The sequence below is a fragment of the Bubalus kerabau genome, chromosome 13 (genome assembly GCF_029407905.1).
Source record: "Bubalus kerabau isolate K-KA32 ecotype Philippines breed swamp buffalo chromosome 13, PCC_UOA_SB_1v2, whole genome shotgun sequence".
Classification (NCBI taxonomy): domain Eukaryota; kingdom Metazoa; phylum Chordata; class Mammalia; order Artiodactyla; family Bovidae; genus Bubalus; species Bubalus kerabau.
Window position 1 is genome coordinate 1,386,968 of NC_073636.1, and position 21,198 is coordinate 1,408,165.

Below are 21,198 nucleotides of genomic sequence, written 5' to 3' on the forward strand. Positions count from 1 at the left end.
GGGAAGGAGGGACGGAGCGAGCGCGGCGGCGGGGAAAGGGGGCGGGAGGCGGCAGGGGAAGGAGCCGGGCGGGGGGGCGCCGGGCGTGTGTCACTCGCGCGCTCCCTCCGAGTCGGGAGGATGTGCTGAGCGCGGCGCCGGGAGGCGGCGGGGGCCCAGGAGCCGTACCCGGCGGGGGCCGAGGAGCCGTTCCCGGCGGCGGCTGGCAGCCCGGGCTGCCGCTCGGCGGCTCTCCGCCCTCCGAGGCTCCACATCCCGCGTCCCGCCCGGGCATGGCCGGGCGCCTCGCCCCCGCGCGCCCCGGCTGCTGAGTCTCGCGGGAGGCGGTGCGGAGGCCGGGAGGCCGGGGAGGCCGGCGCGGAGCGGAGGCGAGCGACCCCGGAGCCGGGCAGGAGCCCGTGCCCCGCGCCCCGTCCCTGCCGCGCGCGCCCGGGTCGCCCGGAGCCCCGATGAGCCCTGATGGCCGGGGCACAGCCTGGAGTGCACGCGCTGCAACTCAAGCCGGTGTGCGTGTCCGACAGCCTCAAGAAGGGCACCAAATTCGTCAAGTGGGAGGATGTAAGTGGGGGCGGCCGGCGGGGGCGCGGGCGGCGGGCGGCTCGCGGGGGCGGGGCGGGGGCGAGTTACGCAACGGGCGCCCGGGCGGGCGCGGGGCCTCGGGGCGCGCGACGGCGGCGCTGGGCACCCGCTCCTGGGCCCTTAGGTCGGCAGTGGGCGTCCGGGCTGGGTCTGACCCGCGCCCCCTGAGGGTCTGGGATCTTGGGGCCAGTGGAGCAGAAGCGCAGGAGGGGCCGGTGTTGCCGGTGACTGGTCCTGAGAGTTTGGAAAGTGGGGAGGGTGAAGTTGGCACCCGCTGGAAATCGCTGGGATGTGGACAAGTAGCGCCCTTCTCCGTAGGCAGATGCACACCCCGCCCCCGACCGGCACCTCCTTTGGCCCCTTTGGAGAAGGAGCTGCCTCGGAGTCTGAACTGTTGAGTGGTGGCTCACCTCTTAGCGCTTTTCTGGGTGCCCACGCGGCAGAGGCAAGAGGACACGGCGGCCCAGCCGACAGGTGGCTGGTGATGCCAAACTTCAGCTCTGGGCTCCGCAGGGAAGGGCCCAGAGAAGGGTCGGGAGCATGCACCGGGGGAGGGCACAGGAGGTCACTGAGGGGTCAGCGGGGCGCGCTGGGCCTGCAGGCTATGGGAAGGCGAGTTTCTGAGAACTGAGCTGGCTGAGTCTTCAGTTCGAAATAGACATAGAACACGAGACATTCCTTCGATTTACCTTTATCTTTTGCCAGGACGGGCAAAAGCCCAGCCCCGGATCTCCAGTGACCCTGGACCCTAGGACTTAAAATGAATACCCCCATTGCTTTCAAACATTTAAGTTAATAATTTTGTTGTATACATGGGGATCTTCAGATGGAGAACAATAAGTTCTTAATTTATGTCTTGGGTGTCATTTAAGGTGTCAGTCCTTAGATCCTTGAGCCGCTGGATCAAAGGATAGTTAGGTCCAAATGACTAAGGCATCTCTTAAACAGGAGAAATTATAGGAGAATCTTTTCTTGTTGAAAAGATTTTCTACCTAGTAAATTATAGTCTGTTATTCTCCAGAGTATTTTTCTTTAATCTTCTTAAGACATTTTCCAGTGTCTGAAAACAATTTAAATATTCCAGGTAGAGAATCCAATTACTTAGCAGAGCTGGTCTGTGTCTGTATTTTATCCATTTGGAAGTGCCAACGGGACTTAAGAGGCTGAGTCCACAGCTTCCCTGAAAGCTCATACCAATTATTAAATGCTATAGGCAACCTTTTACTATGGACTTTACACCTTTCTCCTCTGTCCTAGTCTAATGACTGGATGTTTTGTATAAATGGAATATAGTAGAATCTAAACAATAAGTTCAGCCACAGATGAAAGGCTTATTTGTGTCAAGGAGAAACAAAGACAATGCAGTTAACAAATAAAACAGTCTTGCTCTTCTGGAGATCCTTAGATAGAGAGCTGATGGGATGATGGATTTAGTGAGAAAAAGAATGAAGAGTAGAAGGAAAAGAGAGAGAGAGACTTTGCAGGATAGAGAAGGATATTCCAGTATAAGCTCTGGATTTATTCACAGCCATGTTTTTAAATTGCTTTTTAAGTAATGATCCAGAATGTCTTGTTTGGAAGAAAATATGAGTGTCACTGGAAGTGACGGTCTTCCCTAGAAACACATTTTGATATATCCAGGTAGATAATTTTTATTATGTGCATTTATGTCACACATATTTCTTTCTTACCTACTAATGCCAGGCCCTGGACTAGAGCCTGGTGTGATACAGAAAGCAGTAACCCTTCTGCTGACCTTATAGCAGACCTTATAGCCTAGGTGAAGGAGAAAAAATGTTTTCTAGAGGACCAGTGATATAGAAAGTATGAGGGATGCAGGGAGAGTGTTGGAGAGCCTGCTAGTTGAACGCTGCCTGCAGACGCTAAGAAGGGCTCCCTCTGAGCATTGAACACTGAGTTTCTGGGACAGCCCTGTAGGAGGACTGTGGGGACTAAGGAGAGAGCCGGTGGAATCTCAGATTTTTTGAAGGCGAGAACCCAGGCTGCACCCAGGAGTCAAGTTATCTAGAATGCAATTCAAGTTCCTTGTTTGGTCTTCTTGGTCTCCATGGTGATCTGTGGAGTGAGAGAACCCAGACTTTCTTAGGATGGTTTTTTTCTTCCCTAGATGTCACCCTTCTCCTCTTCCCAGTTCATATTTGTTCTTCTGGGATCAAACCAGTTTTGATTATCTGGCTAATTATATTGCATATTCATGAGACTGTGTGTTGAAGACGATGGAGGACTAGATTTTTCAGTCCATGAGTACCTTCTGATTCTTTTACCAGTCAGCTGTGTGACTTTAGCGTAGTCACTTAACCTCTCTGAATCTTCGGTGTGTTTTGCACAGTCTGAGAATGCTACATTTCCTGTTTCTTCTGAAAGTTGACAGTAGCTGATAGTGTACTTCTCACACTTGAGCATACTTAAGAAACATCTGTGGAGCTTTATAAGATTCAGACGACTGGGACCCAGCCTCAATTTCTGATTCAGAAGGTCTGGAGTCTGGGAATCTGCATTTCTCATAGGATCTTGAGAATAGGATCATTTCTCACCAGATCTTGAGATCTGGTGCTACTGGTTTGGGGAACCACACTTTGAAACCACTGAGATAAGATTTGTGGGGGAAAAAAACCCAAAACTTGGAAAGTATGGTAGAGAGCATAATCTTGTTGGCTTGCATATATTTCCACTGGTTTGTTGATTTCATTTTATCTCTGTTTGCATTTTGAGAATTCTTCAACTGTTACCTTTCTGCCTACCTAGGAGGTAGAACAACCTCAGTAACATAATCATGGATAATCTTTTTAGATCTTCTGGGATATTTTAGGAACAGTCTCTGATGCCCAGGTTGACTTAACTCACATTCATGCATTTCTTTTGAATTTCTTACAGTCAATGAAACATTTTCAGCATTTTCATCTGCTTCTAGTGGGAGTGTTAGAAAAGGAAAGGAAGCAGAGAAACGTTTTGAGAGGCTGTCTAGTCTGACTTCCTGCCTTTGAGCAGGGGAGGCTGCTGTGTTTTTCCTTTTGGCTCTGACTTTGGGAAATACCTGCTGCCCCCTTGCCCCAAGGGTGTGCCCCATCTGCTAATGAGGAAAAGTAAATTCTGGAAATAATTTAAAATACCTCAAATATCTGACCTCACTTAAAAATTGTAAACCCTCTTCTCTGATCTTTAAGAGTGAGGATGGGCAACTCAGAACAGATTTTCAATAACCCATTAGAAAGTTTAATGGTACATTTGGAAATGATGCATTTGGGGCTGTTTAGAATTGTGAAGAGACTCTCCCTTGTTCCTTGAGTGGCTAAAGCACCGTAGTCGCCAGTCCTGCTGTCCTGACCCCCATATAGAACAGAAGATGTCACCCAGAGGGTGCAGTGCCCACATAGTCTGTTGGCTACCTACCAGTGTCATGGTGAGGCTGTGGACACTCTTAAGAGTGGTAGTTTAAAGCTTTGACACTGGAGTTAACCAATCACAGCAAACAGAAAGTGAGGGTGGAGCTGGAACGGGGTCCTGGAGAGATCCTGTTCCATTAAGTCCAGGTATTAACCTTTCTTTTGCCCTATCATGGGAAGGCCTGGGGGTCCCCAGTGTCTCCAGGGGCAAATGGAAATATTTCCATTTTTGAACAACTGTTCTTGTTCAGTCTGTAGGTCGTGTTCGACTCTTTGTGACCACATGGACTGCAGCACACCAGGCTTCCCTGTCCATCATCGACTCCTAGAGCTTGCTCAAACTCATGTCCATTGAGTCGGTGATACCATCCAGCCATCTCATCTTCTGTCATCCCCTTCTCCACCTGCCTTCAATCAGGGTCTTTTCTAATGAGTTGGCTCTTCACATCAGATGGCCAAAGTATTGGAGCTTCAGCTTCAGCATCAGTCCTTCCAATGAATCGGTTCATTTCAGTTCAGTTACTCAGTCATGTCTGACTCTTTGTGACCCCATGGACTGCAGCACTCCAGGCCTCCCTGTCCACCACCAACTCCCAGAGCTTACTCAAACTCATATCCGTTGAGCCAGTGATGGCATCCAACCATCTCATCCTCTGTTGTCCCCTTCTCCTCCTGCCTTCAATCTTTCCCAGCATCAGGGTCTTTTCAAATGAGTCAGTTCTTTGTATCAGGTGGCCATAGTATTGGAGTTTCAGCTTCAGCATCAGTCCTTCTGATGAATATTCAGGACTAATTTCCTTTAGGATGGACTGGTTGGATCGCCTTGCAGTCCAAGGGACTCTCAAGAGTCTTCTCCAACACTATAGTTCAGAAGCATCAATTCTTTGGCGCTCAGCTCTCTCTATAGTTCAACTCTCACATTCATACATGACCACTGGAAAAACCAGAGCTTTGAATATATGGACCTTTGTCAGCAAAGTGATGTCACTGTCTAGGTTTGTCATAACTTTTCTTCCAAGAGCAAGCGTCTTAATTTCATGGCTGCAGTCACCATCCACAGTAATTTTGGAGCCCAAGAAAATAAAGTCTTTCACTGTTTCCGTTTTTTCCCTGTCTATTTGCCATGAAATGGTGGGACCAGATGCCATGATCTTACTTTTTGAATGTTGAATTTTAGGCCACTGTTTTCCACTCCCCTCTTTCACTTTCATCAAGACGCTTTTCAGTGCCTCTTCACTTTCTGCCATTAGGGTGGTATCATCTGCATATCTGAGGTTGTTGATTTTTCTTCTGGCAATCTTTATTCCAACTTGTGATTCATCCAGCCTGGCACTTCACACAATATACTCTGCATATAAGGTGAATAAGTAGGGTGACAGTATACGGTCTTGATGTACTCCTTTCCCAATTTTGAACCAGTTTGTTGTTCCATGTCTGGTTGTAACTGTTGCTTCTTGACCCGCGTGCAGGTTTCTCAGGAGGCAGGGAAGGTGATCTGGTATTCCCATCTCTTAAAGAATTTTCCTCAGTTTTTTGTGATCTACACTGTCAAAGGCTTCAGCATAGTCAGTGAAGCAGAAGTAGATGTTTTTCTGGAATTCTCTTGCTTTTTCTATAATCCAGCGGATGTTGGGAATTTGATCTCTGGTTCTTTTGCCTTTTAAAAGTCCAGCTTGTACATTTGGAAGTTCTAAGCTCATATACTGTTGAAGCCTAACTTGAAGGATTTTGAGAATTACTTTGCTAGCATGCGAAATGAGTGCAATTGTGCAGTAGTTTGAACATTCTTTGGCATTGCTCTTCTTTGGGATTGGAATGAAAACTGACCCATTCCAGTCCTGAGACCACTGCTGATTTTTCCAAATTTTCTGGCATATTGAATGCAGCACTTTAACAGCATCACCTTTTAGGATTTTAAATAGCTCAGCTGAACAACGAATAATGGTGTATAGGTATATTTAGTTGAACATCAAGGCCAGGCCTTGCTGTCCAGAGCTTGGCCAGTAGATAAGGAACTAACCTACGGTGGCGACTTGTTTCATCAGTGTTTTGAAAGGATGTACCTTGCTTTTATTTTGCATTTGTATCTGATCAGACTCTGGTGGTAGGAGGTGTGTGTACAGGACTGGGCATTTGAGAGAGGTCTGTGAGATATGAGTTACTTTCCCCATCACACCTAGGGAATTTGGGAGATTATGAGCTTGACTCCTCTCATTTCTCCATGTTGGACAGGATATGGAGGAAAAGACAAAGGTTTCCCAGTCCTGGATTTGCCCCAAGCTCATCATTTTTAAGTGCACCATTATGCTTTCTAATGGGTCATTGAAAATCTGTTTTCTAAGTTTGCCCATTCTTCCTCTTAAAGATCTGTGTCTCTTTGTTCCACAAACTTTGGAGCATGGAGGGCTGCTCATTTGATTGTTTCCTTTTCTCTACTCTCACCCTCCAAATTCAGAGCTCAGTTGTGGATGAATAGCTTAATGCATTGCAACCTCATTTTCCTCATGTTTAAGGTGAGGCTTGTAGTATCTCCTGCTGCACAGAGTAGCTGGTACCATTAAAAGAGCAAAGGTAAATGCCTTGCTCTGTGTGGTGCCTGACACACAACACTCAATAAAGTATGTTTTAATCTTTATTTTATTTTTTATTAATTTTTATTGGAATATAGTTGCTTTACAATTTTGTGTGTTTACTGCTGTACAGCAAAGTGAATCAGCTTTATGTTTACACATGTTGTTGCTGTTGTTCAGTCACCCAGTCGTGTCCAACTCTTTGTGACCCCGTGGACTGCAACACATCAGGCCTCCCTGTCCCTCAGCATCTCTTGGACTTTGCCCAAGTTCATGGTCATTGCATTGGTGATGCCGTCCAGCCATCTCGTCCTCTGAAACCCTCTTCTCCCCTCGATCTTTTCCCAGCATCAGGGACTTTCTCAATGATTACCCCTCCTTTTTTGATTTCCTTCTCATTTAGGTCACCACAAAGCTTTGGGTACAGTTACCTGTGCTATATTGTAGGTTCTTAAACCATCCTTTTAAAGTGATACATACATACTAAGTCACTTCAGTTGTGTCTGACTTTGTGACCCTGACTGTAGCCCTCCAGGCTTCTCTGTCCATGGAATTCTCCAAGCAAGAATACTTGAATGGGTTGCCATTTCCTTCTTCAGGGATCTTCCCAACCCAGGGGTCGAACCCACATCTCTGGTGTCTGCTGCATTGGCAGGCAAGTTCTTTACCACTAGTGCCACCTGGGAAAAGTGATGGTCTCCCAATAATCAGAGGGCCATGAACTTTATCAAGGTGGTCAGTATGTGTCGGATGACAGTTTTATTCTCCAAGTGGGAGGAGCTAGACCTTCCTTCCATTTCCTTTAATGTATATTTTGATTCTCATGCTTTATAATTTGAAAAGGAAAAAAAATCCATTTTTTTACCCTTTTAAAAAATGTATTTCAGAGAAATATATAAATATATAAAAATATATAAAAATCAGCACTCTTTCTCTTTAAAGCAAGTCAGTTTCCAAAGTGTTCTAAATTTTTATTTCTACTTAAAAACCTTAATATATACCCCCCCACACCCACACACAGAATAAATACACAGGTTTGATGCCTGGAAAGGGGAGGAAACAGTGAACAACATTCTTGTGATTTAGCAAGAAAAAGTTATATATTAATAGATACATGTAAATCTCGTATTGTACATTGTATGTCACAAGAGTAATCTGACATTGGAATGTCATAATTGCTAGACTGGGTACATTGTTTGGGAAAAAGGCTGAAGAACTGAAGCAAGTAACGCCCTCTCCTTTCTACACCACTCTGCCCTCTGCACCAGAAAACCCACAGCTAAAACAGGTAATAATAATAAAAAACCTTAGTAGTATATCGTGCTTTTCCCAACATCCTACACAAAAGCTCAGTTAGAACTTTCGGATTATGTAGAATCTGAAGTTTGCAGTTTCCAAAGTGGTGACAAGATGGCACTGACAATATTAATGAGGAAGGAGACGGGAAGGTTTCTGAGGTGGGCAGTCAGCAGCATTCACTTGGAGCAAGCTGCGTGAGAGAAAGGGGAGAAACAGTGCTGGTCGGTAGATTGTGGATCCAAAGGTAGCCCCAGTTGCTCAGTTGTGTCGGACTCTTTGCCACCCCATGAAAAGTCCATGGAACTCTCCAGGCCAGAACACTGGAGTGGACAGCCTTTCCCTTCTCCAGGGGATCTTCCCAACCCAGGGGTCAAGTCCAGGTCTCCCACATCGTGGGCAGATCCTTTACCAGCTTAACCACAAGGGAAGCCCTCTCAGCTGTCACTTAAATATGCTCAGATATGTCCGCTTTTCATTTCCAAAGAGCTTTTGTGAATGTTTCATTGACAGTGATTGCTGCAGCCTTAAGTGTAAGAATATCACTTTTCCAAAGTGAGCCAATAAACCTATTTCAAGCTGTTGATCAGAGTGTAACATTCATGAAGTTAAACTTGCAAATCTTGTGTCCAGCTGGATCAGTTTTCACCAAATGAATGCTGTGATCAGCACCAGATCGAGATAAACTGCTTTGCCAGCCCTCCCCTACGAGGTCCTGAGTGCTGCCTTCCAGCCCCCATACCCGCTCTTCTGACATATACTCTATAGGTTGGTGTTGCCTCTCTTTGGTCTAAGAAAGCTATTTTCTTTTTATTTTCAATGAAAACAAAAACCTAAAGCACTTTTATTACTGCTTTAGGACCTTCTTCAGCAATAACAAAAATGACTTATCCTGGGTTTAGATGGACCTTGATTAGATCCTTATCTATCTGTCCTAAAGCCTGGGAAGTGAAGCAGGTAAATGCCCCCAAGGAGAAAACAGTTAAACAAAACTCTGGTAATTGAGCAAGGAAATATAATGCCTACAGGCTTTTATTGGCATAGCAAAGCATAGTAGTAGAGTGCTGTTTCTGGAATGTGTTTTTCTCTAGTAGTTTTTCTCTTATCTTTCCTGACCCGATATTCCCATCTGTGGCACATTAGGATAATTTACTCTGGCTATTAGCATATCTCCAATCCTTCCCAGGAAAGTTTTATCCTATCAGTAAATACCTTCAAATGATGTTTACCTGCAATGACTGTTTAAATGGGCCAGGAACAGTTTGCTTTTTTTATATCAAGCTTTGTTATCTATGGTTACGTGTTTCTTATCAGGATCATTTCACTTTATTATGAACAAGGAGTGCCGGTAGAAAATGGAATAGGATTGATTGTGAATTGTTAACTAACACTCTGGGTCTCCACCTAAATGACATATCTTTTGTAACTGAAGACCTTAGTTTTCCTGTTACTGGAGCTAATAGAAGGTCTATTCAGGCATTGGATCCTATTGTAAATTCATCTGCTCAGATAGATTTCATAATGCTCCCCTTTCCCCATCTATTCCTTATCAGACCCCACAATCAGAGCCAGTGCCCCTGTATTGCGCTAAGGTAAGGAACTAGGACGTGTTTCTGAGATTTACACATGAGACCCTAAGGATGCCATCGATTTCTGTAATTAAAAAAAAAAAGTAAATGAAATAGAATATAAAGAAAGCTAGACTCTTGGAGAATTCTTCAGGTTCCCCTCTGACTACTTTGTGCTCTGAGATTTGATTTTATTATTTTCTTCACATGTTATTTTCAATTTGGGGAAATTGTTATTTTGTTTTGTTCTGAAAAATGCTTAGGTATAATGCTGAAGTATAATTGATGTTTATTAAATCTATATGTATTTATCAAGAAACAAAATTATTATCAATGGAGAAACATTATTATATAAAATTTTGAAAAATTTAGTGTTAAAGGGCAATTAAAAGCATCCTACATGTGGTTTTCATTTCAAGGACTCTTTTTTTTTTCTTCTTAATTCCAAATGTGTGTGTGTGTGTGTGTGTGTGTGTGTGTGTGTGTGTGAAGTCACTTTAGTTGTGTCTGACTCTTTGCGATCCTATGGACTGTAGCTTGGCAGTCTCCTCTGTCCATGGGATTCTCCAGACAAGAATACTGGAGTGGATTGCCATTTCCTCCTCCAGGGGATCTTCCTGATCAGGACTGAACCTGTGTCTCCTGCATTGGCAGGCGGGTTCTTTACCACTAGCACCACCTGAGAAGCCCAATTCCAAGTATGCTTTTGTTTACTGTTATTTTTAAATAGGAATATAAGTGCTTTACAATGTTATGTTTTTGCTATATAATGACGTGAATCAAATACACATATATCCCCTCCCTCTTGAGCAAGGACTTTTTTAGTTCACAATATTTGCTCTTTTTTTTTTTTTCTTTTCATCACAGTGAAGTTTTATAAACAAGTTCAAGGAGAACAAATTAGTTAGCAAAGTGCTTTTATCTAAACTAGTTATGGTGGCTATTAATATATAACATTGATACATAGATTAATAAAATCTGTTTTCAGCAAAAAATCTTTTTTGCTGTTAAAAATCAATTTTTCTTTGAAACTTGTTTATAAAATAGGTAAAGGAAAGTTAATTTGATTTGTTTTGTAGAAGAGGCCAAATAAAGCTGAAAAAGAAAGATCCCAGAGCAAGTCAGCAAGTGGTCCAGTCGATTAAAAAATGATGAAGGAGGCTGACGAGGATTCTCTGTCAAGTGTGCTGTTTGGTTGAATGTCACTTAGCATCCATCCTCTCATCCTCTTTATGGGACTTTTTATAATACAGAGTCTGGGAATCTAAAGCCATATTTACTGGACTTCCTGGAAGCATCTACTATTTTGGCTGTAAATTCAGCCCCACTAGTATGAGATGCACTTGTATGGGCTGTGGAAGGCTGATCTGTGAAGGAGGCCCCTTCTCTGCCGTCTCTGAGTTGTTTCTGCAGACACGTGGGTTGTTGCAGGAAGAAGTGCTGTCTTCTGTGTCCTTTCCCTGTGTCTGATTGCAGAGAGGTGGTGGCCATCATGGCTGCTCTCTGTTCTCAGATTACTCTTCCTTTGTCTTCAGCTAAGCTGCTGTGTGTGTGACTTCAGGAGTTTCGTCTTGATTTCTCACCTTTCTGAATGGAGTGGAGGCAGCGGTTCCAGTCCAGGGTCAGTGTATCACATTCCGGGGTCATTCACAGAGACCCAACCTGAAGTCTACTTCTCCGGTCCTTTTAATGATGCCATCAAGTGCCTGTGATTAAATTCTTTTGTGCACAAAGCTTCCAGAGAGGTTTCTGTTTCCTTCATTAATACCTGCCCAACATGGCCTTTTACGGTTTTAGGATTCTGTGACTTTCAGTCCTGAGATGCAATAACTATCCACACAGCCTATGTAATTTTCTCCTTCAATATTACATTTGAGTATAATGAGTTTTGCTATAATACTACCTCTTGGGTTCAGTGTTGAGAGTGAGTCCTAGTAACAGGCCCTGATATTTACAAACCACTATCATTTATTTATGCATGCTAAGTTGTCTCAGTCGTGTCCAACTCTTTGTGACCCCATGGACTGCAGCCCGCTAGGCTCCTCTGTCTGTGGGATTCTCCAGGCAAGAGTACTGGAGTGGGCAGCCATTTCTTTCTCCAGGGGATCTTCCCAGCCCAGAGTTTGAACCCTTGTTTCTTATGTCTCCTGCATTGGTAGGTGGATTCTTTACCCTTGAGACATTGGGAAGGCCATTATTTATAGTCATGCCCATTCGGTCATCAAGACCACCTCAAGTGGTAGGGAAAGATTAAGTGTTGCTGCTACTGCTAAGTTGCTTCAGTTGTGCCCGACTCTGTGCGACCCCATAGATGGCAGCCCACCAGGCTCCACCATCCCTGGGATTCTCCAGGCTGGAGTGGGTTCCCATTTCCTTCTCCAATACATGAAAGTGAAAAGTGAAAGTGAAGTCGCTCAGTCGTGTCCAACTCTTCGCAACCTCATGGACTGCAGCCCTCCAGGCTCCTCCGCCCATGGGATTTTCCAGGCAAGAGTACTGGAGTGGGTTGCCATTGCTTTCTCTGGATCAAGTGTTACTATTCCTATTTTATGTAGATGTCAGCTGGGGCTAGTGGGTGGTGAGTTGCCCAAGTTGCCCACAACTAGTTAGAGGCAAAGTTGGGTCTTTAGGTTAAATTATGGGCCTCTTCCAGTCTCTGGAGAAGGAAATGGCAACCCACTCTGGTATTCTAAACTGGAAAATCCCATGGACAGAGGAGTGTGGCCGGCTTACAGTACATGGGGTCGCAAAGAGTCAGACACGACTCAGCGACTTCACTTTCCAGTCTACTGTGGCAAACAGGTTCGAAACAGGAACCTTTGGGTAACAAAACACTTTTAATAGAATTCAAATGAATACAAGCTGAAAGTGCTTCACTGACTTTTCCAAAGAATCCCCCTGATTTTAGGATTCATACAAATGAGGCTGAGATCCTTGCAAACTCATCCCTCTTTGCTAGTGTTATATTTTTATGCTGCAATATTTTTATGATGTACACACAAAGTCCACTTTTGTTATACAGCATAGGACTTGGAAATGTAGGAAAACTTCATTGCTGCTTTGAGGCACAAAGACAGTCTAGTCTTCAAATGTTCTACATTAGTCAGTATAAAACATGCTTATGGAAAGATATTTAAGAATGGTGTTTAAAGCAAAGGTCATTTTTTCATTACCTAATAAGTGACACATTTGTATCTAACAATACTCATTATATGTGCTTTTCCATCTTTTTCTCTTCTGAACATACTTGCAAATGCTGTCTTTTGTTGGATTCCCCTAAGACTGATCCCATGGCTTCCTATAAGAAATTTTTGATCTTGGAAGATGGAAGATAAGGTGGGCATGACAGAAGTGTAGAAGTTGCCCCATGAGCCCAGGCAAGAGGCAGGAATTCAAGGTGGTGTCAACTGAGAGGTCAGATATAAGCTGCCAGGACAGGAAGGTACCTCCAGGGAGGTGGTGATACCTTAACTGGACCAGGGCTTCTGTGTTATTCATCTTCTTTCCCTAGGACAAAGCAGAGGCTTGGCACTGACTTGGTACTCAGAGAAAGCAATGGTAACTCACTCCAGTACTCTTGCCTGGAAAATCCCATGGGCGGAGGAGCCTGGTAGGGAATGTTTGTAGAATAAAGGAATCATCTAGTGTGTGCCTCCCTCATAGTGGGTTCTTGGGAAGGGAGGCAGGCGGTCTTAGGGAGACTTGGAGAACAGTCACGCTCCCAAGACCCCTTCATGCCATGTCGCATGTGGTGCTGGGTCCATCCTTCCATTGCTGTGAAATCTCCCGGAGTCTGAGGGACTCTGTGGCCTTCTTAACTTTGGTTTCTCCATGTGAGTTCCAGAAGCAAAACGTTTACTGTCAGCACGTAGATTGCTCTCACAGGCACGAATTTCCTGTGAAGGCTAAATACGGCTTAAAGTTGAGTGTGCACTCAATTGTGATTCAATATTGGTTGAAAATTATGCTGCTTAGTGTATTTACATCTCTTATTCTGGATGTTACCAGTGACTTCTGTCTTCTGAAGATACACATTTACCCAGATTTTGCAAGGAAAATTGCCCTTAAAGAAACTCAGAAGTGTTGGGAGTGATGAACAAAAGACTGACGGTTGTGAAAACATCCTCTCTATCAGGATAATGATTCACAAGGAGAAAAATGAATATGTGAGTTTTATTGCCAAAATGAGAAAAATAGCAAGTAAAAGACATATAGTTTTAAAATATTATTAATACTAAAAATTCCACCTACACTGTTTCTTCTGTATAGAGGGAATGGAAGTTACCAGGACAATAGTATTGATGTATGCCCTTCCCCACTCCTAGTTCAAGGTACTTGGATCACCTCCATGGTCCTGCCTTCTCTTCTGGGGAAGCTGGGGTACGCTGGGGAAACATACCTTCTCTTCTGGGGAAGCAGCGTACCTTCTCTGTGCCCGGGGGCCCATGCCTGCTGGTTTCTCTGGATCCTGGATTCATAATTATCCTCCCCTTTGACAGTGTCTGTGAAAGATTCTTCTCTGCTGACACTCTTCAAAGAACATGGAAATACGCCTTGTAGTCCCACAAATGCAGGCGTAGACTCCAGCAGAGCCCTCCGCCCACCTTCCTCTTCAGCTGCCGCCCTCCCCCTCCTCCCTTCCTCTGCAGGGAGATGCAGCTCCCCCTACCCTCTCCTCCCCTCCCACCTGTCCTCCAGAGCCTTGTTCTGCCTTTGCCACTGCTTTGGTTTCTCTTGCCAGTGCTATTGGCGGGTGATATTTTGCCAGCTGATATTTTTCAGAATCGACCTTGCTTCTTTTTCTGCAGTTTCCTTCCATCCACCCTTTTGTTCAGAGTTCCTACTTTAAATGTGTATTGATGCCTCTTATAAGCTGGACATTTTGCTAGTGTTGTAGATTGATGATGATAAATGATTTGGTTCCCACCTTCATGGAGTTGATATTCTGCTAGGGGAGATAGATGCTCAGCAAATAGAGGTAAGGGATGTCACTCTAATTGTGCCAAGTACTACAGAAAAAAGTGCAAAAATACAAATGAGTGTAAGAAGTTTGGAAGGAGTCCCTAGAGAAATTCTGTGTAGGGAAAGACCTGAGTTATAAGTAGTTCTTCAGCTAACAAGAGGATGGAAGTGTGTGAGTTCGAAGGAACAGCACTGGTGAGCATCCCAAGGAGGGTGGGCACAGGGGACTTTGAAGGACAGAGAAGAATAAGCAAATGGGGAGCTCAATGGCTCGGATAATGAGGAGAGAGGGCAAGGGGTTGCATATATGCTGCTTAGGCCATTGCAGGATTTTATCATGAAGGCAATGTGAAGCCACTAAGTTAAATTTCTCAACCTCAGCACTATTTACATTTGAGGCCAGATGATTATTTATTAAAGAGATTGGCCTGTGCACTGTAGGATGTTCAGCAGCATCCCTGGCATCTACCTACTGGAAGCCAGTAAAAAACTGCCAATGTAACAACCAAGATTGTTTCTGGGCATGGCCAGCATTTCCCTGGAGAGCAAAACTGCCCTGGTTCAGAATCCTTGATTAAAATATAAGCCATTGATTTAAATCTTAACTGATTAAGTGTTGAGCCAGGACCTTCCTGATACTTCAATGGTTAAAACTCTGTGCTGCCATTGCAGGGCCAGGTTTGATTCCTGGTTGGGGAACCAAGATCCCACATGCTGTATGGCATAGGCAAAGAGAGGGAGAGAGAGAGAGAGAGAGGGAAAGAAGACATTATCATATACAAAAAGTATTGGGCCACTGTATGTGCATGCACGTGCACATGGCTAGGAGGCATGTGAAAAGATGTTTATCACTTGTCATTAGTCATCAGGGAAATGCATTAATATGATAAAACCACAGCGAGATGCCACCTTACAGCCACCAGACCTACATCTGTATCTTCCTGAAATGGTTGGTTTACTCATCTGATGCCCCCACTAAACAATGAGCACTTTGGGTGATGGGGGATCTGGATGTTCATTTGAATCCCTGGTACAGACCTACAGTACCTTGTATAGTATTTGAAGGCGCATGCTTTCAACTGTTTGTTGTATTTTGTTAAAAGAGATTTTTATACTTGTCAGTAAACGGCAGTTATTTTAATGGCGCTTCTCTCCACTGTTTGCGTGCTCCATCCTGGACTTTCTTCCCTCCTCCACTTTCCTGTTCTTCGGGAAATTTCAGACTGGACAGACCCTGGGGAAAAGCTTCTAGGTGCTGTTGCACCTAGGTTTACTTCACTGATCCTAGTCTCATACTCAAACATCTAAGACCACCTTTGTTGTCTGTGTGTGTGTGTGTGTGCACGCACGCATGTGTATCTCATAGTCAGGGCTGTGTTGCTGACATTTGTTGGGCATCACATCTGATTTTCTGTGACCCTAGGAATTCTTTTTCTCTCACACGACTCTTCCCCATCATATATGTGTTTTCCATCTTTGGCTCTGCTGCTTGTCTGAGGCAAGTCTAGCGTAATCCCTTAGAGCACGGCCGGTTCTTTTCCCTTGTTGACTCTGAAACATTGATTAGTTGAGAAGCACACATCTCTTGCTGCTTGTGTTCTCTTGTTCAGTAGCACGAGGACGTGGACTCACCGTGGAGTCAGGACCGCGGTCAGCCTCGGTCGGTGGGTGGGCTTTCTGACAGTGTGGGCTGTGGGGCTGTGGGGCTGTGGGCTGGCCCTCGACAAAAGGCGAAATGGGTGACAGCCTTCCGGTTACAGCTTGTATCAGTTTTCTGAGGTGTCCATAAAGTAGCATGGACTGAGAGGCTTAAACTACAGAAATGTATTTTCTTATTGTTTTGGAGGCTGCACGTCTGAGATAAGGTGTTGACAGAGTTGGCTCCTCCTGAGGACCCTGAGGGAAGGACTTGTTGCCTCTCTTCTCAGCTTGTAGGTGGCTGACTTCTCCCTGTGTTTCACGTCATTTGCCCTCTGTATGCGTCTGTGCCCAAATTTCTTTTTTTATAAGGATGCCAATCCTACTGAATTAGGGCCCACCTTTAATAAATTCTTTTAACTGAATCACCTCTGTGAAGATTGTCTCTGGATAAGGTTGCACTCTGAAGCACTGCATAGCGCTTGAACATATGAATTTGGAGAGGGACAATTCAGTTCATTATGCACCTGGCCTGGTAAAGGAGAGCTCAGAGAGCAGCAGTGTATTGGTTCTATTCAGATACTTGAAGAATTGACACTTGGAAGCAACTAGATTTTGGACTGCTTAGATGTTAAAACTGAATGGTAGCTGCATACATAGAAAAAAGTACTGAAACTTTCTAGCTAGAATTATCTGACCAAGTTTGCTGTGAAAAAGATTTCCCTATTAAGGAGAATACTTACTGTGAGCTGCTCTGCCCAGTAGAAATATAAAATAAGTCACACTGGAAATTTAAAATTTTCTAGTGCCATATTAAACAAAGTAAAAAGAAACAGGTGAAATTAATTTTAGCAATATACTTTATTTAACCCAATATATTGATTTTCATGGGCTTCCCTGGCAGCTCAGACAGTAAAGAATCTGGCTGCAATGCAGGAGACCCGGGTTCGTTCCCTGGGTTGGGAAGATCCCCTGGAAAAGGGAATGGCAACCCACTCCAGTATTCTTGCCTGGAGAATTCCATGGGAATAGGAGCCTGGCATTGTAGGTGGCTGACTTCTTCCTGTGTTTCACGTCATTTTCCCTCTGTAGGGAAAGATTCCCTGGAGAAGGGAATGGTAACCCACTCTAGTTGGGAAGATCCCTGGAGAAGGGAATGGCAACCCACTCCAGTATTCTTGCCTGGAGAATTCCATGGGCGTAGGAGCCTGGAAGGCTATAGTCTGTGGGGTCACAAAGAGTCTGACATGACTGAGCAACTAGTGCTTTCCCACTTTCATTGATTTAAATGTACAATCAATATAATAATACATCTTGGCCAAACTTGTCACATTTCAAATGCTTTGTGGTCTCAGGTGAGCCCATATTCAGCAGCGTAGGTAGAGAGCATGCCTTCTCAATTGGGACCAAATCATCTCCAAAGAAATGAAAAATGGTTCTTGAGGGATAAAAAGCTTAACTCTATTTATTTTATATAAAGCACAGTATACACACAATGTCTAAATAAATATTCAGAACATCTGTGATATTAACATTTCATGGAGGATGATTAGAAAACTAGATTTCAAAAGAAGCTCTTCAGCAGGTCAATAATGAAATATCACTGAGTGGCAGTGGTGTAGAGTCTATCCTAAAGGTTTAATCCCAGTACCACCCTTACTAGCTTAGCTAGGTTTCCTTGGACAAGTTAGTTAAGTTAAACCTGAGTCTATTTATCTGTAAAATGGGGATAATAATAGTGTCTACCTCTTAAAATTTTATAAATACCAAAAGAGAAAATCCATTTAAAGTTTAAACGCAACTCAGATAAAAATTTTTAGGATATGTCTGTTATTATTTGGTCAGGGAGTTTTGTAAAGAATATTCTGCTATCAGGAGGGAGTTTGGACTATTTTGTCACTGCTTACCAGTGTCTTTAGGGCATTTTATTTATTTGTTATTAAAGTATAGTTGATTTATTATGTTAGTTTCAGGTGTACAGCATATTGATTCAGTATTTTTATAGATCATATCCCAGGATATGTAATTTATTTTATAGTTATTCATTTTCACGTTTCATCATTTTAGTGAGATATGATTGTCATATAACATTATATTAGCATTTATTATTGCTTTATATCAGCATGAGTCGCTAAGTCAGGTCTGACTCTTTTGTGACCACGTGGCCTGTAGCCCACCAGGCTCCTCTGTCCATGGGATTTTCCAGGAAAGAGTACTGGAGTGGGTTGCCATTTCCTTCTCCAGGAGATCTTCTTAAACCAGGAATTGAACCCATGTCTCCTGCTTTGGCAGGTGGATTTTTACCGCTGAGCCACTTGAGAAGCCCTCATATCAGCACATTGATGAGCAAATCATGAGTGAATAAAGCTGTCATAGGATTTTGTTGATTGTAATATTGATTCCAGTGACTTTTTCTTGCTGTACTTTCTTTCTTTTTTTTTTCCCCCCCAAATTGAGGTTTTATGGAGGCCTTTTACTTTGTTCCTTGACTGTCTTTTATTTGACCTAAAATCTTTTTTGGGAACTCATGTAAATGGCAAAACAGCAGCTTATATCATTATAATACATTTCACTTTTGAGGCGTTAGAGTTGAGAGTGAAATGGTTTCTAGAAGGAAAGAGAGGTACATAAAAGTTTACATTATCCACAATTACTAACTTAAGACAGTGTGTTTATTAATTTTCTTCTTTTCAAGGTGGAAGTTTATTGGAAAAATACTTTATAACTTTAAATAAGCAAATTGAAGTTGAATTCCTAGATATAAGCCATTTACTTACAAGAAACAGGGACGTCTACATTTTAAGCTTACTGGTGTTTCTTGGCATTTGCATCATTGTATTCCTGACATCACTGAAAACTTAAGTTGAAATGCAGATTCTCAAACTCTATTCCGGTTTGAGAATATCTCCTAAATGAGAAACTTCAGAGAAAGGGCTCAAGAGTCTGTGTTTTAACAAGTCCCCCCCGTAAATCTGATGCACCAAAAGTTTGAAAACCACTGTCCTATGGAATAGACATAGATATTGATGGAGAGAGAAAGAATAAAAACTAGACCATATGAGAGTTATCTCCGTTATTCTGCAGTGAAATGCTGCAGTTGCCTTGGAAATGAAGGATGGCCATGTATTTCAAACTTCAAACTAGAGCAGATATTCTGACAATTAAGGATATTTGATCTCTGCGTCTAGTGTCTCTATTTCTGCTTTGCCAATAAGATCATCTATACCATTTCTTTTAGATCCCATGTAGATTCTTCTAATGTATGTATGCATTAATGTACAGTATTTGTTTTTCTCTTCCTGACTTACTTCACTCTGTATGACACTGTCCTGGTTCATCCACATCTCTACAAATGGCACAATTTCATTCCATTTCATGGCTGAGTAATCTGTTGTATATATGTACCACAACTTCTTTATCCATTCCTCTGTTGCTAGACATTTAGGTTGTCTTCCTAAATGTCTAGATTGCTTCCTAAATGTTTATAGACATTTAGGTTGCTTCCTAAATTGACTATTGTAAATAGCGATGTTATGAACATTGGGATGCATGTGTCTTTTTGAATTATTCATTTCAATGGGATCACTGGGTCATATGATAGTTCTATTTTTAATTTTTAAAGGAAATTCCATACTGTTTTCCATAGTGGCTGTATCAATTTTTACTTCCACCAACAGTGCAGGAGGGTTCCATTTTCTCCACACTCTCTCCAGCACTTATTGTTTGTAGACATTTTGATGATGGCCATTCTGACCAGGGTGAGGTGATATCTTATTTTAGTTTTGGTTTCCATTTCTCTAATAATGAGTAATGTTGAGCATCTTTTCATGTGTTCATTGGCCATCTATATGTCTTCTTTGGGGAAATGGCTACATACTCCATAGCACAGGGAACTCTATTTAATGTACTGTGTTAACCTGAATGGGAAGGAAATCCAAAGGGGAGGAGTTATATGCATACATTGACTTCCCAGGTGACCCAATGGTAAAGAATCTGTCTGCAGTGCAGAAGATGCTGGAGATGTGGGTTTGATCCCTGTGTTGGGAAGATCCCTTGTAGGAGGAAATGGCAACCCACTCCAGTATTCTTGCCTGGAAAATCCCACAGGCAGAGGAGCCTAGAGGGCTACAGTCCAGGAGGTTGCAAAGAGTCAGACATGACCGAGCAGCTGAGGACATACATATAGCTGATTCATTTTGCTGTACAGTAGAAACTAACACAACACTGTAAAGCAACTATGTGCCAATAAAAATTAATTTAAAAAGGAATGCTTGAGGTCTGGGTTGAGTGGCTACTTCAGTGGGGGGAGAAAATAGACACTTGCTGCTATGTGGGAGGTGGGGAAAAAACCAGTGGAATTGAAAGTGGATATTCATGTATTTCTGGGTAAGAGCCTCCTTTGCATGGCAAGAATGCCAAGTCCCAGCTGATCTTGGAATGTTAGAGGTGATTATGGAGGAAGTAGGCAGAGAGCCGAGATAAATGATCATTTAGCAGAAGAACTGTGGCAGGAAGAGTGGGGTCAAAACAATATTGAACAAAGGAACTTTAATTTCGGAGGAGGAGAAGGAATAAGCTAGGAATAGTAGTATCAGAAACACCAAGACAGCCTAACACAATGTTCCAGCATATAAATTTGAGCAGTTTTACTCTGCTGACTTTAAGTATTTGATTGTCTGGGATCCTGGCAGTGAACTGTCATCAAGATTTTGATTAGAATCTTATCCAATACTCTTGTCAAACACTCTGATAAGAAAAAGAACTGACATGAGAATGACAAGTTACATCTACAGGTTAATTGCAAATTTACCTGGAAATGGGGTTGTGTGTTCTGTGAAGCCTGATGGAAACTTTTATTTCGCCCAACTCTGGAAGAGGAGGTGATATAATGGAACTGAAAATATTGCTATGATTTATTGGAAATATTGCTCTGAACTTTTATGCATGTAATCTCATAGGAGAAGCCTAAACTGTTTTAAAAATTATTCTTGCATTATAATATCAAATTTGTTTCCAAATGTCTATTTTTTTTACATTTAGAAATAATTCTGGAATTTTAAAATTCCAGATGAAGTTCTGTGCAGCAGCACAAGCCTTGTAAAGGATATTTTCAGACTGCACATTAAGTACGAATTTTAGAATGTCAGTGTAAAACATAATGGCAGTTCCTCAGAAAATTAA

The 21,198-nt window shown here is 43.1% G+C and overlaps 1 protein-coding gene across 3 annotated transcripts in view; it reads left to right on the top strand.

Annotated features, from left to right (window-relative positions):
- The first annotated feature begins 422 nt into the window (after positions 1 to 422).
- The window catches only part of PLCB1 (phospholipase C beta 1), an 850,060-nt gene continuing 829,284 nt past the window's right edge, over positions 423 to 21,198 (top strand). For all 3 annotated transcript variants that reach the window (XM_055543363.1, XM_055543364.1, XM_055543365.1), the window contains exon 1: positions 423 to 558. In XM_055543363.1, the coding sequence (XP_055399338.1) occupies positions 460 to 558 (99 nt within the window). In that variant the 5' untranslated portion in view covers positions 423 to 459. The remainder of the gene's footprint in view (positions 559 to 21,198) is intronic.